The following is a 21,872-nucleotide window of genomic DNA, read 5'->3' as shown; positions in this document are numbered from 1 at the left end:
ACGTAAATGAGGCGTATTATGCCTCGTTTTACGTCTGAAAATAGGACTACAATACGTCGGCAAACATCTGCCCATTCATTTGAATGGGTTTGCCGACGTACTGTGCAGACAACCTGTCATTTACGCGTCGTCGTTTGACAGCTGTCAAACGACGACGCGTAAAATGACTGCCTCGGCAAAGAAGTGCAGGACACTTCTTTGCAACGTAATTTGAGCCGTTCTTCATTGAAGTCAATGAAGAGCAGCTCAAGATTTACGAGCGTCAAAGACGCCTCGCATAATACGAGGAGGCGCTTTTACGTCTGAAATGAGGCAGCTGTTTTCTCCTGAAAACAGTCTGTCTTTTCTGACGTAAAAGCCATTTTTCGTGTGCACATACCCTCATAATGATGGCGGCTGCGAGAAAAACATGCAACCGCGCATCATACACTGATGACACACGGAGCTGTTAAGTGCGTTTTGCGCACGCAAAGCGCAGCGTTTTATGCGTGCGCAAAACGCACACGCTCGTGTAAATCAGGCCTAATGATCAGTTCACACTGAGTATTTTTACACGTTTTTTGACGCGGAAACCGCGTCAGAAAATGCGCCAAAAAGGGCCGAAAATGCCTCTCATTGATTTCAATGGGAGGCGGATGCGTTTTTTTCCCGCGAGCAGAAAAACCGACCCGCGGGAAAAAGAAGCGACATGCCCTTTCTTCGTGCGTTTACATCTCTGAACCCCCATTGGGAGGCAGAGAAAGCGTATTTAGCGAAAAAACGCAGCAAAAAAAGGCGGCAAACGATGTGCAGGCAAAACAAATTCTGCGTGCAAAAAACTCTGTGTGGACAAGCCCTAAGGGTATGTTCAGACGCTTACTAAAAAACTTCTGAAAATACAGAGCTGTTTTCAAGGGAATACAGCTCCTAATTTTCAGAAGTTTTTTAATCAAACTTTTTTGCTGCGTTTTTTTACGCCCATTTTTGGAGCTGTTTTTCTATAGAGTCACTGAAAAACGGCTCCAAAAATGGCTCAAGAAGTGACATGCCCTTCTCTATCGCCGGCGTTTTTTTTAAGCGGCCGTTTTTAAACACGGCTGCGTAAAAAAACGACCCGTTGGAACAGAACACCGATTTTACCATTGAAATCAATGGGCAGATGTTTGGAGGCGTTCTGCTTCCGATATATATATATTAGTATATACACACACACAGCAGATTTATTTTCAGCCATTTTTCAGGCCGTTGAAACTATGTCCTTCACCTGTTTGATGTGGTTTTGACCACGCGGTTAAAAACGGCTCATTTAACTGTACTTTTAGGGTCCATTCACATGTTGCGGTTGAAGTGCAGATAGAATTGCATCCAAAAATTACTTAACGTTTTTACACTGAATTGATGGTTTTTTTTTATGCGGTTGCGTTAAAAACCGATTGCAGGTTTTTAATGCTTTTTTTTATGCAGTTCTAACCGCACCTTAACCATAACGTGTGAACCGAACACAGTGCAGGGAGCCGGGCCCCTAGCATCATAATTACGTACGACGCTAGGAGTCCCTGTCTCGCTGCGGGACAACTGTCCCGTACTGTAATCATGTTTTCAGTACGGGACAGTAGTTCCACGGAGAGGCAGGGACTCCTAGCGTCATACATAACTATGATGCTAGGAGCCCGGCTCCCTGCAGTGTGTTCGGTCCGGGACTTGCGGCCGAAATACGTTCCGTCCATTATGGACGTAACATGATCGTGTGAACCCAGCCTTAGGTGTATTTAGACATTGTGGCTTTACCGCGAATTGCAGTGGTTATGCAACTAGCACAGATAAAGCTCATTAAAACTACAAAACCATGGCAAATCGTAAAACTGTATCAAAAACAGAAGTTAAAAACTGGGAAATGTTAACTAGTCACTATTTTGTGTGGTATTATTATCTGTTTTACAAGCAGATACATTCAAATTTAGAAAAATGCAGATTTTTGCTAATTTTCAAAAAAATGTGGTGTTTTTTACAAATAAATATTCAATTTAATTTAATTAACAAATTTTTTCAGTATCATAAAGTACAACATGTCACGAGAAAACAGTCTCAGAATCGCTTGGATAGGTAAAAGCATTCCGGAGTTATTACCACATAAAGTAACACGTCAGATTTGCAAAAATCGTCTGTGTCCACAAGGCCAAAACAGGCTTAGACACTAAGGGGTTAAAATGTGGCTTAGCAGAATGAACGTGGCTTAAAATGCGCCAAAAATCTGGCACAAAATTCTGAAGCAAAATAAACCAAATTAAAGGTGGTATAACGAAGAGAAAAGTGTCTATCAAGATACGCCAAATGTATCATACAGGCGCATCTTCTGACTGCCTGGTTTACGTTTACGCTGATTAAATCTAAGAGATTATTAGTAAATCTGCCCCAATGGGATCAAGGAATGAGACCAGGGCCCCATGGCAATATGCTAGCCGCATAGTAGGAAGTTGGGGGAGGCTCCATAATTGGATTTCTGCAAAAAATCTAAATGTGTTGAATTTTTTGGCTTTCGCAAAATCGAAGATGCATTTCACCGCATGTTCACATATGATGTCATGTGATCCCCTGCAGTAACATTGTATGCTATATTGCACTTTATCACAATGCAATTTTCCATGCACGCGCATATGTGATTATCATGTGCGTTTAAACGCCATGAAGCTTCAGCCTACGGTGGTGTTGACACGACGAGGCCTCATTCCTACCATAATTCTTGAAGCTTGCACCTTCATGACACTGTAGTCCTTTACATTCTTTTCTGCAGTCATTCCAGGAAGGCCTGTATTCTGCCAAACAGCCTCAATGGTCATTTTGGCACCAATTTATAGAGCAAGAAATTGAGAACTTGAAAATTGGCCTAAAATGAGCACTTTAATATAACTTTAATGTAGCAGATACAATATGATTAGATTCGGAATGCCTATATGATGAGACTGTAGAACCAGTCTATCAAAAATATTCAATATAAGGACATTTTTTGTTTTATTATTAGGTGTTTAGATCATACAAGACTCATGACGCCACCAATGCCCATGTACCCCATGCACCCCACACAGAACCCTAGATGTCTCATCCTTGGTTTCTTAATCTGGTTGTAGCTGTTGGTTGGAGGACAGTCACACTTGTGGTTACAGAGGTGCTCCCCTGCAAGTTTTGAGCTGTACAGGTATAAATGCCGTCATCTACAGCACGAGATTCATCAATATACAAAATACTTTGGGACTCCTGCATTAACTGGCCTCCGCGTCTTGTCTGTGAAGTGTTCTCCCGGACATAAGGAGGCCTACCGATCTGTAGAAATACGGAACAGTGAGTCAATGACTTGGAATAGAAATTTCATGAGCCCCTTTTTTAGGGATTCTTGAATCCAAAGCTAGTCATATGATATCATTTTATATTTTTAAACAATAGCGTCTAACCTGTGGCTCTTCAACTGTTGTAAAACTACAACTCCCAGCATGCCTAGGGTGTGCTGGGGATGTTGTTTTGCAACAGGTGGAGAGCCACAAGTTGGAGATCCTGATTAGATAGGATAAGGCAGCTTACAAGTAAATATTCACTTCTCTTTTACCTTTTGCCCAGGATATTCCCACGTGAACTCCACACTGATCTCCAGATCACCTAGAACGGTACAGGTGACAATAAAATTCTCTCCTGCTCGTACTGACTTTACTGATGACTCTATGGTTGGTTTAGGGGGAGCTGATGGGTCTGCAAAAAATACAGAACTTTTTCAATTGAAAACATTTTTCCTACTTCAAAATCCAATGTATATACAAATTATAGTTATTATACGCTTGGCAAAGTTAAAGGAGTTTCCCCATAATCAATATTCCAGAGGATAGGTGATAAATATCTGATCGGTGGGGTCGAGCACTGGGACCTCCACTGGTCACGAGAACGGGCTTACCTTGCCGTTCCTGGTAGCCTCATAGGAATGGAGCAGTACTGCGCATGCTCGACCCCCACTCCATTCATTTAGAAAGGGCTGACGAGTGCAGATCTTAGCAGCCCCATATAAATAAATGGAGCGGTGGTTGAGCATACGCACTACCGCTCCATTCCTAAGGTGGTACGTTAGCCCGTTCTCATGATCGGTGGGGGTCCTAGCGGTTGGACCCCCACTGATGAGATATTTATCACCTATTCTGTGGATCAGTGATAAATAATGATTATGGGAAAACCCATTTAATGCTTGGAAACCTAGGATCAACTATTATATAATGGATTTAAAGGTGATATTAAGGAATCATGCACACACCATGGCTGCAGGCATGGAACCTGTATAATGGCACACGAGGTCCCTATGGATGTGCACTTCCCATGGGTACTCCATGTGCACCTTTATGGTACATCTATTCTGCATTATATCCTCCATGAATACAGGCGTACAGCGCTGAATTACAGATCCATACAACACCAATTCATAATACCGCCAAGTGCATGTTGCTTAAGGCTGCGGCTACATAGAGTCTTTTTATAAAGCAACACCCCAATTTTAACTGTCAAAGGGGGTCACAGTACTGTTACACAATAGTTAAAATTGGAGCGTGGTGCAACAAAAAGTCTCCATGAAGCCCCAGCTACATATAAAATATGGTAAATAAAAGTAACACCAAATGTCACCTATACAGAAACGTAAACTTCTCTGAACCACAACATCGTTCCATGCCTTTTGGAAGGGTCAAAATGTTCTGTGTGTTACAATCTTAAGGCTTATTTACACGAACCTTGAATACATCTGTGTGATGGCTGTTAAAACAACGGCCGTCACACGGACGTATGTATTTCAATTGGGCCGTTGTTTCAACGAATCATGTGAAGGATCCGTTAAAAAATAGAACATGTCCTATTTTCTTCCGTTTTTATGGATTCCTCCATAGACTCAAGTCTATGGGAATCTGTGAAAACAGGACCCTCACGGGTGCAACTCGTACATGAAAAACGGCCATTTTTCATGTCCGAGTTTCCCCTACGTTCGTGTGAATAAGGCCTAAAGCTTATGAACAGAAAGATGTAGGATGGTGGTTAAATACAGTAACATAAATGCTATTGTAGAATGCACTTGGTGCCAGGTGGCACATTGCAGGTGGAAATACCCATTTAAATCTAGTGTGGTTGTTACATTTTGGCCTGAGATTTATGCATAATTTTCTATGGAAATCGGTGGCTTTACCCTGGTAAGATCACTTACAGTGTACATATATCAGCATATACTTAGTTGACATCTGTCGAAGGTTTCCTAGCTCGGCAATACAGAACAATGATCCTGCAAGAGATGGATGTGGTTGGTATATGATAAATCCCTTCTTCAGGTCATAAGCAATCTTCACTCCATCCACAGGGATCTGCTCCGGTGGGAACTCTCTATGCAAAGTGACCTTGGCTACCGGGTTGGTGACCTGGCACGGAAGTAATGCTGGCTGTCGTGTTCGAAGCTGGACAACCACGTAATAGTCTTCTGTTGGGACAAAGAGTTCCTGGGGATCTAGAGGAAAAGATTCAAAGAAAAAGATGAAACTGAGGGTATGGACTCAACAATGACTGATGGGCTTTAAGCAGAGATATTATATTTTGGCGGCAAATTGTATCTGATTCTCTTTTTATCTGTAACCCTTTTGTCAAACACCCAGTGCCTTCCTTTAAACCATTATGAGGAGAGATCTGCTATACTAGATGGTAACATGGTGTCTCAGGTGTTCAGGGTTTCTGGGTTCAAATCCAGGGAAAAATCTATGGGGGTGCAGACATTGCCATTGGCCCTGGGGAAGGAGGGCACCTAAAGGCCCCTCTGCCACATAAGAAGACACTATTACTATAAATTACACATGGTAGGTGTGGGGCCCTGTTACAGATTTGCATTGGGGCCCAGGAGCTTAATGTTACACCTCTGTTTGAATCTTAAGAGAGAAACATCTACATGGCATTTGCATGTTCTCCTAAAGCTTATCCGGTTGCTGACTTTGGACTAGATCCAAGTCTTCTTTGCCACCTCCTACATTAACTGTGGACACACCTAGTAGTTTGACCAGAGTGGTATTTATACACAGTTACACACACACACACACACACACACACACACACACACACACACACACACACACACACATGACCTCACCTGTGACAAACACGAAGGTCTTGCCAGTTTTCTCTTCTCCCTCATGGCAGTCGTTTCCACTGCACTGGTAGCCTCCACAACTGAATTCCCCAGTATCAGCTATTGAAGCATTTACAAGGATAAGCTGACTGTAACGGCCAAAGTGCTTTATCCTGAAATAAAATGACTGGTTATTTGTCTGATTAAAATATGAATATATCTATATGAGTGACTACCGGGCCTACATGGGTGACAGATTGCATCTCAGGAGAAAGCTGCAGCCCACAAAGTGTGCATTAGATAACTAACGGGTGTAAAATAATCCAACCAAAAACTTAACATAACTAACTAACGCAATGTGAACATGGCCTAACCCTTTTACCACTCTAGGCCCCCAGAAATGTTTCTATTCAGCCTATTACTGCTCCAGACTACCAGTACCATCTGTGTTTGTTTCAGTGGTATGGGAGTTAGTACTGCAGTCAAACAAAACATTCCCATGGCCTAAGGGCCGACATGTGCTAGGCCACTGCTAATTGCTAAAGGGTTAGTCCCTTATCAGACATTTATGGCATATCTACAGGACATGTGTGGCCGTCTCTCCATTCGTTCTCCACCTGGAAGCGGTGGCAGGCGGCTGACTCACCAGGTAGCACGGATGACCACTATTCTGAATATAGGTGATGGTGTCAGAGATGGAACCTACATCTTTCAGACATTTATGGTATATTTTTTTGGAAATGCCATAAATGTTGGAGTTAGGAATACCCCTTTAGCCCTCCTGCTAGCAAATACTCACCTTTGCTCCTTTCAAATATATGAAAATGATGCAAAAGACTAATTCTACTTACTTTAATCTACCCTCATCATCCTCCTGCAAGTAATGAGGATAGTTCCAGCGTACAGAGGTCCCTTTACAGCGGAGATCCATGGTCTGACCAGCCTTTATTGTGACTGTGTCACTGACTTTTTGAAATTTTCCTTTTTGTAGAACCTGAGACAGAATTGACCCTGGTGTTTGGCCCTGGGAGGAAGGAGTAGCAGGTTTAGCCTTCTGCTGACGTTTTATGGTGTCCTTCTTAGGCTTCTTTGTTGTAGACTTAGTTGACACTTCGAGGGCTCCTTGCTTTGTTGTCTTTTTGTCTGCAATCTTTTCTGGCTTTTGCTTGACATCACATTCAGCTGGGAATACATTCATGATGAAATACGTTAAACAACTGCATATGGTAAAAAAAAAATAAACCTCTCGCCCTGCTACTTTTACCAAATGACCACATTATAAGGAAATTTTACCAATATTAAATCCCTGGCAACTGTCTCTGTAGAGCGTCTATAATAATATTGGTGGAATTCATCTTGTTCCACAAGAATAAACATTTTATATAAAACCTACATACCAACCAATAGTCCTGTTTTTACCCAAAAGGCAGAGCTTTTGCATATTTGGATAAAAGAGGTGCTTCTGGGTAGTTTTGGGGTGCATACTAAAGCAAAATAGGGGCAGTTCATTTGTGAATTCAATGTCTCCTTTCATCCTATTTTGACTTAAGTTGCAATCAACCGTAAAAAAGAAAAATATAAAGAATTCTTATATATATGCCCTAGGAGATCAAACATTTCCCCCTCCTCCTTTTTGAAGCAACTGGCTGCTGCAGGAACCCTACCCCACTTCTCTGTCTTCAATGGATGACCAGTAATTCAGTGCGCCTTTAAGCTAACCCCCACCCACTCCATCATTTGTCAGCCAAAAATGGATTGGACCACAAAGAAATAGCTGTTCTCTCAATAATTCTACAAGATTTTTTGTTTTGTTCTTGTCTCAGGAGCATGGATTCTTACAAATCGAGTTTTTTTTCTCTGTCTACTTGTACTCTGTGTGAACTGACCCTAAATCTGTTTCAAAATTCTGAAGGAATTTTGAGACACATTTTTTCTGCCTAACAAAAAACTCTGCATGAACATACCCTAAGAGTACGTTCACACGGCTAATTTTCGGACATTTTTCGAGCCATAAACGGCCGAAAAACGGCCGAAAAATTGGAAGCAAAGCGCCTCCAAACATCTGGCCATTGATTTCAATGGGCAAAACGGCGTTCTGTTCCGACGGGGCGTTTCTTTACGTGGCCGTTTTAAAAAAACAGCCGCGTAAAAAAAAACCCGCAAAAAAGAAGTGCATGTCACCTCTTGAGCCGTTTTTGGAGCCGTTTTTATTGACTCTACAGAAAAACAGCTCCAAAAACGGGCGTAAAAAATGCTGCGAAAAACGTGAGTTGCTAAAAAAAAGTGAAAATCAGGAGCTGTTTTCCTTTGAAAACAGCTCAGATTTTCAGATTTTTTTTGCTAAGCGTGTGATCATACCCTTAGTGTTTATTTAAAAAGGATTCCCACCTACACAAATATTCCTATATTTTATACAGTAAACAGATAACATCCTACCATAAAAAGGCTGAATCACTCTAAGTGCCAGTGACCAAAATGCACTATATGGCTCGGAGTTTAACGAGATAAATCTAGGTGTCCATTTTTGCCCCTTCATACAATAATCCGTCTGTTCATTGAGCTACATAAGGAATGTGAACAGAGCTAAGGCGTAGATGAGCTGTAATATCAGCAATGGGGGAGACGAGACCAAACTTACCTAAAAGTAAGAGGCTGGGTAGTAGGATCAGCAGCAGTTTATAATCCATGACTAGTAGTCCTGCAAATTCCTCACCAGAGTGAGAAATTGTGTGTACAGTATAACTATGGAGGGTCACAGGATTCCACACTGCTTTCCTGCCAGGAGGAGGGGAGGGGTACACTGAGGGGACATAGCAAGGAGGTGGTGAGAAGGAATGAAGAGGTGGGATTGTATGGAAGGATGAATCAGGTTACTTTAGGAACTTGTTGGAATGAAGTCCGAGTAAGAACTAAATGTGGCCGTAGTAAAACTGTCTCAGCTGAGTACTGGAACGGTTTAGAGACTTTTTAGTGTTCACGGACCCGATATGGTTAGACCCGGAGTCTCTGTGGGTCCGTTTTACGCCGTGTGCCACCATACATGTACATGAGGCCATAGTATTCATAAAATGTAAAACCCTATGAGGTCTTATGAGTAAAAATACAAAGGGACAAGTGACAACTGCATGTGAAGGTATTGAGATACCTTGAGATTACGATTCTTAGGGCCTATCCTCCAGCTATAAAGAACAACTACATGTCCACTATTAATTGCATTCAAAGTTTATTTTTCATAAACAATTGGTTATTACAATCAACTCCAACCATAGATGGAGTTTGTGCTACCAAACATTGTGTGTGCATTAGTTGTTACATAGAAAATAGTGAGCTTCATAGTTTCCATAGTTCGCCCATATGATTTGTACTTGTGGGGGAACTTAAAGGCCATGGTGGATAAGAAAAAGATATAAAAAACATGCAAGTACTTCCATGGTGGACTGGAAGTAAGTGCAAGTACATCCACCTCATGGGCCAAGCTGTGGACAGAGATAGGATAGTACAGGCTGGACCCGGCAGAATGCCATAGGGGGAGGCCACCATGATCAGGGATGTTAGGAAGGGAAGGAGTTAAGGAGTTAGGGGTGTGGTTAGGAGGGGGCGTATGTGAGTGGGGCGAGGTCAGGTTACTTAAAGGCATGGTGTCGCCCCAAAAACATGTTTTTTTTTTAAAATTTAAACATTTAGTGTGTGGGTGATAAAACATTGTTCAAATTTTTTTTATTTTTTTCGCGAGTCAGGAAATATTATAAATTTTTTCAAATTTATAATACTACCCATTTTTGGTCACTAGATGGAGCTGTTTGGAGCTAGTTCCCAAAATTGCAGCATTGCAACATTGGGTTAAAAGCTATCGCTCTAGTGAGCGCTCAGCATCCCCCCCCTCCTTTATCCTGGCTAGTGCCGGGATAAACGAGGGGTTTGAAAGGTTTAACCTCCTACACTGTGTGTCGCCATTTTTTGAGGTAACCCACAGTGTAGTAGGTTTACATGCAGTAGTAAACACACACAAACACTAACATACATTGAAATCGCTTACCTGCTCCTGCCGCCGCGGCCCGTCCGCTCCCTTTGCTGCCGCTGTTCCATGTGCACTTGGAAGCCGCGACCGGAAGTAGTAATATTACTGTCCGGCCGCGACTTCCGGTCCACAGGAAAATGGCGCCGGACGGCGCCAATTTCGAATAGGACTGTGTGGGAGCGGCGCATGCGCAGTTCCCACACAGACGCCGTACACGGCAGTCAATGGGACGGGAGCCGTTCGCAGTCCCTATGGGACTGTGGCTGCCGTATTCCATGTCTGTGTGTGTCGTTAATCGACACACACAGAAATGGAACAAAAAATGGCAGCCCCCATAGGGAAGAAAAAGTGTGAAAAAAAGAAACAGTAAAACACAAACACACAAATGAAAATAAACGTTTATATTAAGGCACTAACATCTTTAACATATAAATAAAATATTTGTGATGACACTGTTCCTTTAAGGGTAGGAGAGAGGAAGGACGCAGCCATCTTTAGTTAACAGCACAGGGAAGCTTGTGATCTTTGGTTAACAGCACAGGGAAGCTTGTAGCAGCACAGGGAAGCTTGTGATCTTTAGTTAACAGCACAGGGAAGCTTGTGATCTTTGGTTAACAGCACAGGGAAGCTTGTAGCAGCACAGGGAAGCTTGTGATCTTTGGTTAACAGCACAGGGAAGCTTGTAGCAGCACAGGGAAGCTTGTGATCTTTGGTTAACAGCACAGGGAAGCTTGCAGCAGCACAGGGAAGCTGGTGATCTTTAGTTAACAGCACAGGGAAGATTGCAGCAGCACAGGGAAGTTTGTCCAGTACTTTATAATGGATGCACTACTTACCCAGCTCCGTGTTTGGATCTGGGGCGCGGGCGGTGCCGTCCTCTCCTCCCCGGCGGCGGTCACGTCGCACGAGGCCTCCGGAGAGGTTGAGCCCGGAAGTGATGCCGCGAGCCAGGCGCAGGGTAAGGAGCCCCACGAGGGACCCTCCAGGCCGGGCCCCTCGCTCGGCTGCCGTGAGCAGGACTGCCCGGTCTGAGAGGAATCCTGGAAGCCGGCCTGGCTCAGCGGAGGTGGTAGGGCAGGCGCCCGGGCAGCTGGGACCTCCCTCTGCCTCCAGACGACGTGACCCAGGACTTGCGGTGGGCCGTGCTGGCGATGCTCCAGTCGGGCGGCCCACCTGTACCCAGGATGATGCAACCAATTCCAGGCGTGTGCCACGGTCGGTGGGGACACAGCGGGCAGGAGGGTGACTACCTGTGGGCCGTGGGGTGGACGAGGCCCCCAACAGACGGGCGGAGAGGCCCAGTTCATCGGCGCAGGTCCAGAGCGCTCCATCAGAAGGTCGGGGATGTCATGCGTGCGGCGCTTGTCCTGGGCCGTCTGGGCAGGATGAAGTGGACGACTGGCAGTTCGGTGACCAAGAGGGACGTCTGGATGGATCCTTCGCCCCGGCTGGTGGGGACACAGCACCTGCGCAGCCCGGTGAGTCGCTGTCTCCTACTTTTTCATTGCCTGCTGTATTTCGGTTCCCGGGGGTAGGGGGTGGGGGTTCACTTTCGCCTACGGGATTGCCGGGGTGTAGCGGGGGGATTACAGGAAGTATGGGTGGTGGGAGTGAGATTCAGGAATTGTTGTGTGCGTGACCTTTTGGCGCGATGCGGAGGGGGGGCGATAGGTTCCCCGTCACCGGTTGCAGCTTGGGTGGGGCCGTCGGGGCCTGCAGTGGTGGATAGCGCTTTATGTGGAGCTGGGGTGGTGGCTAGGGAATCGGGTGTGGCAGCGTCGGTGCAGACAGAAAAGGATGGGGCCGTGGATGAGGTGCGGTTGAATGATAAGGCGAAGGGCGAGGTCTATGTTTGTTTTGAGGGCCCATTGGGGGCGCATCTGAAACCGGAAGGGAAAAAATATGGAGGGATGAATATGTGGACATTTTTTCATTGTTGCCGTTGGAGAAGTTCAATTTAGATAAAGGGAAGTGGTTGTAAAGCAAGAAGGAGAAGGAGGAAAAACGTCAGTATCGGTTGATTCCCCAAACTTTTGTTAATTGGTTGCAGGCGTTTGCGATTTTGGCAAGCGTAATTGGACAGAAGACGCCGGAACATTGTTCCGGCCTCTTCTGTTATATGGATGCTATCGGAGAGGCTCATTGAGTTTACGGCGGGCAGACGTGGCTGGGCTATTATGAGCAGTTCCGACAGCGGAAGGCAATGAGACCTTACATTAGGTGGGATAACAAAGACATAGGGTTATGGTTGCGGGTCATGGCTCCAGTGCGTTTTGGCCAGTCCTTTCAAGGGGGTGGGGCCGGGGTGGCCGGCCCCTCATTGCCTTCTGGGGGGGGAGCAGGGGTGGCAGGAGGAAAATCCGGGTTCTGCTGGCAGTTTAATGAGGGCCAGTGTAAGTTCGGACCGGGTTGTAAGTTCAAACATAGCTGCTCCTCCTGCGGGGGGATCTCTCACGGAGCGGTTAAATGTTTTCGGAAGGGAAAAGGACGAGGGGTGGGGGGGCGCTAGTCAAGGGCCGGACAACGGTGAGGTGGGAAGACATGGAGCCCTTTCTAAATAGGTACCATGATAGGTCCAGGGCAAGTTTGGTGTTGGATGTACCCTGATAGGTCCAGGGCAAGTTTGGTGTTGGATGGTTTTCGGGTTGGTTTCCGTATCCCTGCCCCTGCTCACAAGGTGCCGTTTACCTTGCGTAGTTTGTGTTCAGCGTTGCAGTGTCCAGGGGTAGTAGGGGATAAGTTGCGGAAGGAGGTGGAGTTGGGGCGCATGGCAGGTCCGTTTGAGAGTTGCCCTTTACCGGATCTGGTGGTGTCACCGCTGGGGGTGGTGCCTAAGAAGGAGCCGAATAAGTTTAGGATCATACATCATTTATCTTACCCGAGGGGGCGATCGGTTAATGATGGGATTTCTCCGGAACTTTGCTCGGTGGCTTACACGTCGTTTGATGCGTCGGTTGCGTGGGTGCGCTGCTACGGTGTGGGTGCATTAATGGCAAAAACTGATATTGAGTCGGCCTTTCGCCTCCTCCCTGTGCATCCTGAGAGCATACGGCTGTTAGGATGTTATTGGGACGGGGCTTATTTTGTGGATCGCTGCCTCCCTATGGGGTGTTCTATTTCCTGTGCTTATTGAGGCTTTTAGTTCTTTCCTGGAGTGGGTGGTTTGCGATGTTGCAGGGGTCTCGTCGGTCATACATTACTTGGATGATTTCCTGTGTGTTGGCCCCGGCGGGTCTTCGGTTTGTGCTACATTGTTGGGCACGATGGAGTGGGTGGCAAAGAGGGTCGGTGTGCCTTTGGCCAGGACAAAACGGAGGGACCTAGCTCCTGTCTGGTCTTTTTAGGAATCACCATTGATTCTTTGAGGAGGGAGTGTCGGCTCCCGGAAGTTAAATTGGTAGCGTTACGGGCTGAGGTGGACCGGGCTAGGCATTTGCGTAAGATCACGTTACGTGCATTACAGTCATTGTTGGGTAGGCTTAACTTTGCTTGCAGGATTATGCCCATGGGCCGGATTTTCAGCAGGCGGCTGTCGGGAGCAACGGCTGGGGTGACAGCCCCTCATCATTTTATTCGTCTGACACTGGCGCTGAGGGCGGATTTGGCAGTTTGGTTTGAGTTTATACATCGTTATAATGGGAGGTCCTTGATCATGGCCCCGGTGGTTGACAGCGTGGATTGGGAGCTGTTTACAGATGCTGCGGGGGGCGTGGGATTTGGGGCTTACTGCAGGGGTCAGTGGTGCGCGGCGCGGTGGCCTGAGGAATGGGCGGAGTTGGGTTTGGTGAAGAACCTGGCATTCCTGGAGCTGTTTCCCATAGTAGTGTCGGTGGAAATTTGGAATGAGAGGTTTCGGAACAGTAAGGTACGGTTCCATTGTGACAACTTGGGCGTGGTGGGGGCTATTAACAACGTGTCAGCGTCATCCCCCCCGGTCGTCCGGCTGTTGAGGCACTTGGTTTTACGTTGCTTGTCTTTGAACGCTTGGGTTGTGGCGGTTCATGTGCCAGGGATCAAAAATGACATCGCAGATTCACTTTCTCGCTTGCAGTGGGAGCGTTTCAGGATGGTGGCTCCGGACGCGGAGGAGGACGGGATCGCTTGCCCACAATGGGTGTGGGGGCTGGGTTACGAGCCGCAGGAGGTTTGATTCAGGCTTCGCTTGCTCAGGGTACTTGGGCTGCTTATGATTCGGCATGGCGGGAGGGGGAGAGTTGGTTGGCAGTTCTGGAGGGTGTAGTGACGGATGATGATCGGGTGGTGGCGTTGTTAGTTTTTCTGGGGAAAGTTGCTATCGGGGGCTGGTCAGTGTCCAAGGTAAATCGTTTTGTGGCAGCCCTGGTTTTTGGTTGTAAGGTCCGGGGGTACACGGATGTTACAAAAAGTTTTTGGGTTGGCCAGGCCCTGAGGGGGTACAGGAGAGGGAGGACGTTGCCGGATCGGCGGCGCCCAGTGTCTTTTATGTTGTTGGAACAGTTGTGGGGGGTGTTGTGTGACATTTGTTTTTCCAGCTACGAGGTGACCCTGTATAGTTTGGCATTCTCGTGGGCATTTTTTGGGGCCCTGAGGGTCGGGGAGCTGGTGGCTCCCAGCACAAGGAGACCTGGGGGGTTGAGAATGGAAGATGTGTTGGTAACGGATCGGAGTGTGTGTGGCTGTTGGGATTGGAGGAGGCTTTGTTTTCCCCCCATTCTTTTCGGATTGGGGCAGCGACGGAGACGGTGGCATGGGGATTGGGTGAGGAAGTGGTAAAGCGGATAGGTCGATGGGATTCCCGCCGTTTCCAGCTGTATGTGCGCCCTCAGTTTATATGATAGTCGTCGTAATCCCTCCTTCTCTACACTCCCTCCTGCCCCCCTTGTCGCTTTTTCTCTCCTCCTCCATGTCTCGCTTGCATCCTTACTCGTTTTGTTAATCAGTGGTTTTATTTTTCAGGACCCGCGGGCCGATTGGTGTGGATCGTTGGGCATTCCTACGTTCATTGGGGGGCGGAGCGGGCGGATGTTCGTCCGGACGGGCGGCAGTTGGGTTTTCGGCGGGAGGATGTAGTCGTGCGGTGGCTGGGGAGTAGGGGGATGCTGTGGAGTCGGGTGTTGCCGGACGTGCATCGGTTTGCGCTGATGGACAGTGCCCCGGATGTCTTGGTGTTACATGTCGGGGGTAACGATTTGGGTAGTCGTCCTTTTCGTGGGTTGATCAGGGATATAAAATACGATCTACTCAGGTTATGGTCCGTTTTCCCGGGTATTAAGGTGGTGTGGTCAGAGATTTTCCAGCGGAAGGTTTGGCGGCATGCAAGATCGGTGCCGCGGTTAAATAAAGCCAGGGTTAAGGTTAATCGGGCAGTTTCGGGTTTCGTGGTGAGAAACGGGGGGGTCTTCGTGCGTCATTATGACTTCGAGGATGGCCAGGGTAATTATTGGCTAGGTGATGGTGTGCACCTGATGGCCGTGGGGATTGACCTGTGGACTCTGCGCCTGCAGGAAGGTATCGAAAGGGCCCTCTTGTTGGGTGGGGGCTCGCATACTTAAAGGTGTCTAAGTATGTTCGTGTGGCGGATTGGGGGTCCTTGGAGTTGGTGGTAAATTACTGTGGGGGGGGGGGATTCATAGGGGGTATGGTCCCTCCCCAATTTATTATGGTTGGTAGTCTGGTCAATTTGGGCTCCTGCTGGGTGGTGTCCCGAGGAGTGGTCAATTTTGGGCTCCCGCTGGGTGGTGTCCCGGGGAGTGGTTGCGGTTGAGGTCAGCCAACTGCAGGTATAACGGTGCCCCTGAGCCAGTAGGGTGACGGCTGGGAGTAAAATACTATGCAGGTGGGCTGTTTCGTGACAGACTTTTGTAGCTCCAAGGACTCCCCTTCCATTGTTATTATTATTTGTAAATTGTTGTTCTTGATGTTTGTTTGTAAATAAAATGGCTGCTGTGGCCAAATTTATCCAAACCAAGAGTCTGAGTCTTATTAGAGGGACAGGGGGTTTGGGAAAAGGTATGGCCATTAATGGGGAAGGTGAGTAGGTGAAGCCACTTCCCCCCGGTAGGAGTGTACGCACTCTACAGTCCCCTGATCATGATTATCTGCCTAAAGACTTGGTATGGATCCTCCGTATAGTCTCTATCTGGCTTGGTATTTGCTGGACTGAAAATGTTTGGGAATCACTGACCTAATGGAACAGTGGGGTAGACTTAATCATATTTAAATATACTTACATATTTAAAATAAGTTTAATATTAATGTCAGGTGGAGAGAAGGACTCCCAACCAGAGCGCTAGTGGCTGTGCTCCGGGACTCCGTCTCTGGGGAAGCCCCTGACATCAATGTCCATATAAGGACAGTGATGTCAGAGGGAGAGAAGGATTCACAGGCAGAGCACTAATAGCAGCTCTGCTCAGGGACTTCGTCTCTGGGGAAGCCCCTGAAATCACTGTCCATATATGGACAGTGATGTCAGAGGGAGAGAAGGGAGGCTGTGTGGTACTAACAGGGAGGGTAGCTGTGTGGCACTACCTGGGAGGAGGGGGCTGTGTGGTACTACCTGGGAGGAGGGTCTGTGTGGCACTACGTGGGAGGAGAGGGCTGTGTGGCACTACCTGGGAGGAGGGGGCAGTGTGGCACTACCTAGGAGGGGGGCTGTGTGGCACTATCACAGAGGGCACTAAGTTTATGGGGGTACAAACTGGGGGCCTAACTTTTCTATGGGGGAAAAAACAGGGCCTAACATCTATATGGGGTCACAAAGTGATGTTTTATGCCATCTTACTGCAGCTGTGAGTTCACCCGCGAAGGGGCCTACTAAGACTGTGTTGGCCAAGGGCCCACATAAAGCTGGAGCCGGCCCTGCACAGACATAACATATTAAAACACACACATAATTACACACACATAATTACACACACATAATAACACATACATACAAATACACAATAACAAACATAAAAACACACACACACACACACACACACACATACACACACACATACACACACACACATAATACTCATAATAACACACACATAATAACACAGGTATCTTAAGAAAAAGACATAAAAAAACATGCAAGTACTTCCATGGTGGACTGGAAAAATATAAGAAACGTGCAAGTACATCCACCTCATGGCCCAAGCTGTGGACAGAGATAGGATTGATTATCTGCCCATAGACTTGGTATGGATCCTCCGTATGGTCTCTATCTGGCTTGGTATTTGCTGGACCGAAAAAGTTTGGGAATCATTGACCTAATGGAACAGTGGGGTAGACTTAATCATATTTAAATATACTTACATATTTTAAATAAGTTTAATATTACATATGAACTGTTAAAGGAATATCCCAGGAAATACTGAGGCATTGGGTAATACCAAGTCCAGAGCCAAAGCGGGATGTGCATGACACAGGAATAGAAAGACCTCTCAATAGAAAATCCCTGTGCCATGCACCCGTAATAACACAAGTTTGTACATTTTGCCCGGAGTGTTCCTTTAAGGCTGATAGATAACTTCACACCCAGAGGCTGTGTGGTACTAACAGGGAGGAGGGGGCTGTGTGGCACTACCTGGGGGGAGGGGGCTGTGTGGCACTACCTGGGAAGAGGGGGCAGTGTGGCACAACCTGGGAAGAGGGGGCAGTGTGGCACTACCTGGGAAGAGGGGGCTGTGTGGCACTACCTGGGAAGAGGGGGCAGTGTGGCACTACCTTGGAGGGGGGCTGTGTGGCACTATCTACAGAGGGCACTAAGTTTATGGGGGTACAAACTGGGGGCCCAACTTTTCTATGGGGAAAAAAACAGGGCCTAACATCTATATGGGGTTACAAAGTGATGTTTTCTGCCATATTACTGCACCCGTGAGTTCACCCGCAAAGGGGCCTACTAACACTGTGTCGCCCAAGGGCCCACATAAAGCTGGAGCCAGCCCTGCACACACATAACATACATATTAAAACACACACATAGGTACACACACATAATTACGCACACATAATAATACATACATTAAAAAATACACACACACACACACACACACCAAACAATAACACACACATACAAATACACATAATAACAAACATAAAAAGACACACACAAAAATACACACGATAACACACACACACGCACACACACACACACACACACAATAGTCTTAATAACACACATAATAACACAGGTATCTGCTCTTTAGTACATGTGGGTGGCCCTTAAAAGGGCCTTTGGGTCAATAAGAGAGGCTTTTAGATGCCTGGAGAGCGTTGGTTTATCTGGACGTACCAGCGGGGCTCGGCCTGGATCTTAGGCACGATGCCCCCCTGCGCTACGATGACATTTTTAAGCAGCTCGTCCAGCTCCACATCTCGATGCATTGCCAGCTGTAGGTGACGAGGTGTAATGCGGCAGCTATTACGACGTAGGGCTGTGATGCCGGCGCCAACCAGGATCTCTGCAGTCATATACTCCATCACAGCGGCCAGGAAAACTGGAGCATCAGAACTGAAGCGTCTGCCATAATTCCGTTTCCTCAGAAAGCGGTGTATACGGCCAACTGGAAACTTCAGGCCAGCCCTGGATGTTCTGCTCCTGGCTGTGGCTCTTCTCTTTCCTCTCAGACTTTTTCTTTCTGACATGTTCACAAGAAACAAAAGGACTACTGCATAAAACAATAATCCAGAATGAGCAGAGCAGGCGGCGGCTGCTATTTATACCCAGTGCTGCTCTCTGGTGCAATTCCAAGTCATGACCTCACAATCAGCCTGAATATTACCTCATGGGAGGTTCCAATTGGCTCTTCTGGACATTGCTGCTCTCTGATTGGTGCAATTCCAAGTCATGACCTCACAGTCAGCCTGACTATTACCTCAGGGGTGGTTCTAATTGGCTCTTCTGGGTGGTGCTGCTTTCTGATTGGTGGAATTCAAAGTCAGATTTATAATATTACAGTTAGAAAGAGATGTTTAATTTGCTTAATTTAAATGACCAGTAGTTCTGCCCTCTGATTGGTGGAAATTCAATTTAGCTTCTGGACATCACAAACAGCAGGAGATGTCCAGTTTTTTACCTCCTGATCCTTCAGTCTTGTATATTATCCACCATCCTGCTCCTTAACTTTAACTTTTCTTAGTAAAACAAAAGCTATAACTGGACACCAGAATTCACTCAAATCCTATAAATCAAACTAGAGCCGCCACGTACAATCGGATATGGATCTCTATTCAAATCCAAACCAATAAATACAAAGTGTTTTACTTCATGGGATTCAGACACATTCAGTATCAAGAATACACAGACAGGAATGGGGATAAATAAGAAAATATACATCACATTGTCCTGCAGTGTTCTTGATTTCTACAAATGGAGACATTTATCTCTTTCCCTCCATGTCCCTCACTATCATGGTTTCATGGGCGCAATGAGGCCTCAGCAGACTGACAGATTTACCATAATTTATGACTGAAATTCACGCAAATTATAGTGCAACGTAACACCTGCTATTACACCACCTATTGTGCAAAAGTATAAAAAAAAATCCCCAAACGAAACGACCCGTATAATAATGTTAACGTGTTATTGATACCGCATGGTGACAAGTAAATGGCGTAAATTTTGGGGGAATGGGAAAAAAAAGCAGTTCCAAAAAAACTATTCTGCCGTTTATTTTTTACCGTGCAGCATGAATAACATGTTAACTTCATTATATGGTTGTTACGATTGTGTATTTTTGTAATACTTTTGCACAATAGGGAACTTCACAATGTGATCTATTGATCGCTTCCATAATGCTTTGGCATACCTAATAGGCATATAGTTATGGCAGGCCTGGGGGCCATTGTTAGAGCCCCGGCTGCATGGAAACAAGGGAGTGACAGAGGGAGCCCCAGTCACTATTGAAAATGGCAGGAATCATAACTCTCTCTATTTTACAGCCCACACACTGCAATATGGATTAATAATACGTCCAAGTGCAGGAAGGGGTTAAATAGACTTATAAGCTCTCCTGACATGTCTGTTTTCACACGCTCCAATGGCAAGGGGAATCAAAATACCCAGTTTTAAATTATTCGTACTTTTCCAGGAAGAATTATAGAGGTACGGCACAGTATAGAATTCTAAGCAAAGATGCTCCCGAATTGTTATTTTATTGCTAATGCCAGTATTTACTAAAACAAACATCTCCGGACACGTTTAGGTCTAAAATTCTGTGCAGATTTATTTTTTACTATATCTTTATGGCGGTCAGAGCTCCGTTTTCATGACACAGAGCTCCGTAGATATGGATTTAAAGGGAATGTGTCGCTAGAAATGTATTTTTATTTTTTCAGTGAAACAGTTAGTATTTAAGTGATTAAACATTGTCTTAATTTTTTTAATAATAAATTAGATTCTAATTTATAACATTTCCATGTGCTGGTCACTGGATGGGGAGCAATTCCCAAAATTGCAGCATTGCAATGTGGTATAGCAACCTCATTGCTTTATGCTGCAAATTTGGTGTAGACACACACGCTCTAGGGAGCTCACACAATCCCCCCTCCCTTATCCTGGCTAGTGCCAGGAGAAGGAGGTTATTGAATCTTCTAATCCTCCTACACTGTGCATTCGCTCAGAAAATGGCGGCACACAGTGTAGGAGGATTAGATACAGTGGTAATCAGACAGTGTAACACGAACATAATACACACATCACATACACAAACATAATTTACCTGCTCCTGCCGCCACTGCTGCCTCCGATCCCACTCCTCGCTTCTTCGCTGCCTGGAACATATGTCCGGAAGCCGCGACCAGAAGAAGTCTTACTGTCCGGCCGCGGCTTCCGGTCCACATGAAAATGGCGCCGGATGTCGCTGTGGGAGCGGCGCATGCGCCGTTCCCACACAGACGGCGTACACCATAGTGAATGGAACGGCTCCCGTTCACATTCTCTATGGGGCTGTATGTGCCGTATTCCATCTCTGTATGCACTGGCGTAGCTATAGGGGTCGCAGCGGTCACAATTGCGACTGGGCCCCGAAGCCAGGGGGGCCCATGGCCCCCCGCACCACATCAATAAAAAGTTACTATAGTAACTCGGGCCGCGGGCCCCTGTTACTATAGTAACATATTTTACTTACCTTCCTGGTTCCGGATCGCAGCGGAGGTCCTGACGTCAAGTGCTGTGCGCAGCGCATGACGTCACAGCGCTATGCGCCGCGTACAGCATCGAGACGACAGAACTCCCGCCGCGGCTGAAGAGGAAGGTAAGGTTAGCCCTGACTGGCGGGGTCCGACTCCCGGGACTCATTAATCAGCTGTTTTGAAGGGGCCGCAGCACTCTTACGAGAGCTGCTCCCCTTCATTCCTGCTACTTCATTCCGGTCACACTGTGAATCCGTGTCGGCGATTCACAGTGTGGGCGAGTAGTGAAAAGAAGGGGAAGCAGCTCTCGTACGAGTGCTGCGGCCCCTTCAAAACAGCTGATTTGCGGGTCCCGGGCGACACATCAGCTATTGATGGCCTATCCTGTGGATAGGCCATCAATGTTTAGGGACTGCACAACCCCTAAGCCTACGATGTAGCAGGCTTAGGGGGCCCATGAGACAGGATCACAGATTGTGTGATCCTGTCTGATGGGCCCTGTATCTAAGCCAATCACATGGTAGGCTTAGATACATGGCCCATGCGTGATCCTGTCTGCTGGGCCCTGTATCTAAGCCAATCACATGGTAGGCTTAGATAAATGTCCCATGCGTGATCCTGTCTGCTGGGCCCTGTATCTAAGCCAATCAC

General features: G+C 46.6%; 2 protein-coding genes across 2 annotated transcripts; both read right to left on the bottom strand.

The window, feature by feature from the left end:
• Nucleotides 1-3,035: 3,035 nt before the first annotated feature.
• LOC142750919 (platelet-derived growth factor receptor-like protein) lies at nt 3,036-8,790 on the bottom strand. The gene is made up of 6 exons (XM_075859895.1): nt 8,742-8,790; nt 6,955-7,285; nt 6,125-6,276; nt 5,201-5,494; nt 3,578-3,717; nt 3,036-3,297 (listed from the first exon to the last, which is right to left on the bottom strand). Exons 1-6 carry the CDS (start codon nt 8,788-8,790, stop codon nt 3,076-3,078), a joined length of 1,188 nt encoding a protein of 395 aa, XP_075716010.1. The 3' UTR covers nt 3,036-3,075.
• A 9,554-nt stretch (nt 8,791-18,344) lies between these two features.
• LOC142750322 (histone H2A-like) lies at nt 18,345-18,734 on the bottom strand. Its single transcript, XM_075859318.1, has one exon. The coding sequence runs from the start codon at nt 18,732-18,734 to the stop codon at nt 18,345-18,347; it is 390 nt and encodes a 129-aa protein (XP_075715433.1).
• Between the last annotated feature and the right edge of the window lie 3,138 nt (nt 18,735-21,872).

The sequence above is a fragment of the Rhinoderma darwinii genome, chromosome 3 (assembly GCF_050947455.1).
Source record: "Rhinoderma darwinii isolate aRhiDar2 chromosome 3, aRhiDar2.hap1, whole genome shotgun sequence".
In the NCBI taxonomy this organism is placed as follows: domain Eukaryota; kingdom Metazoa; phylum Chordata; class Amphibia; order Anura; family Rhinodermatidae; genus Rhinoderma; species Rhinoderma darwinii.
The sequence above is the reverse complement of the archived record's forward strand: the minus strand, read 5'-3'. Positions and strand labels throughout refer to the sequence as shown.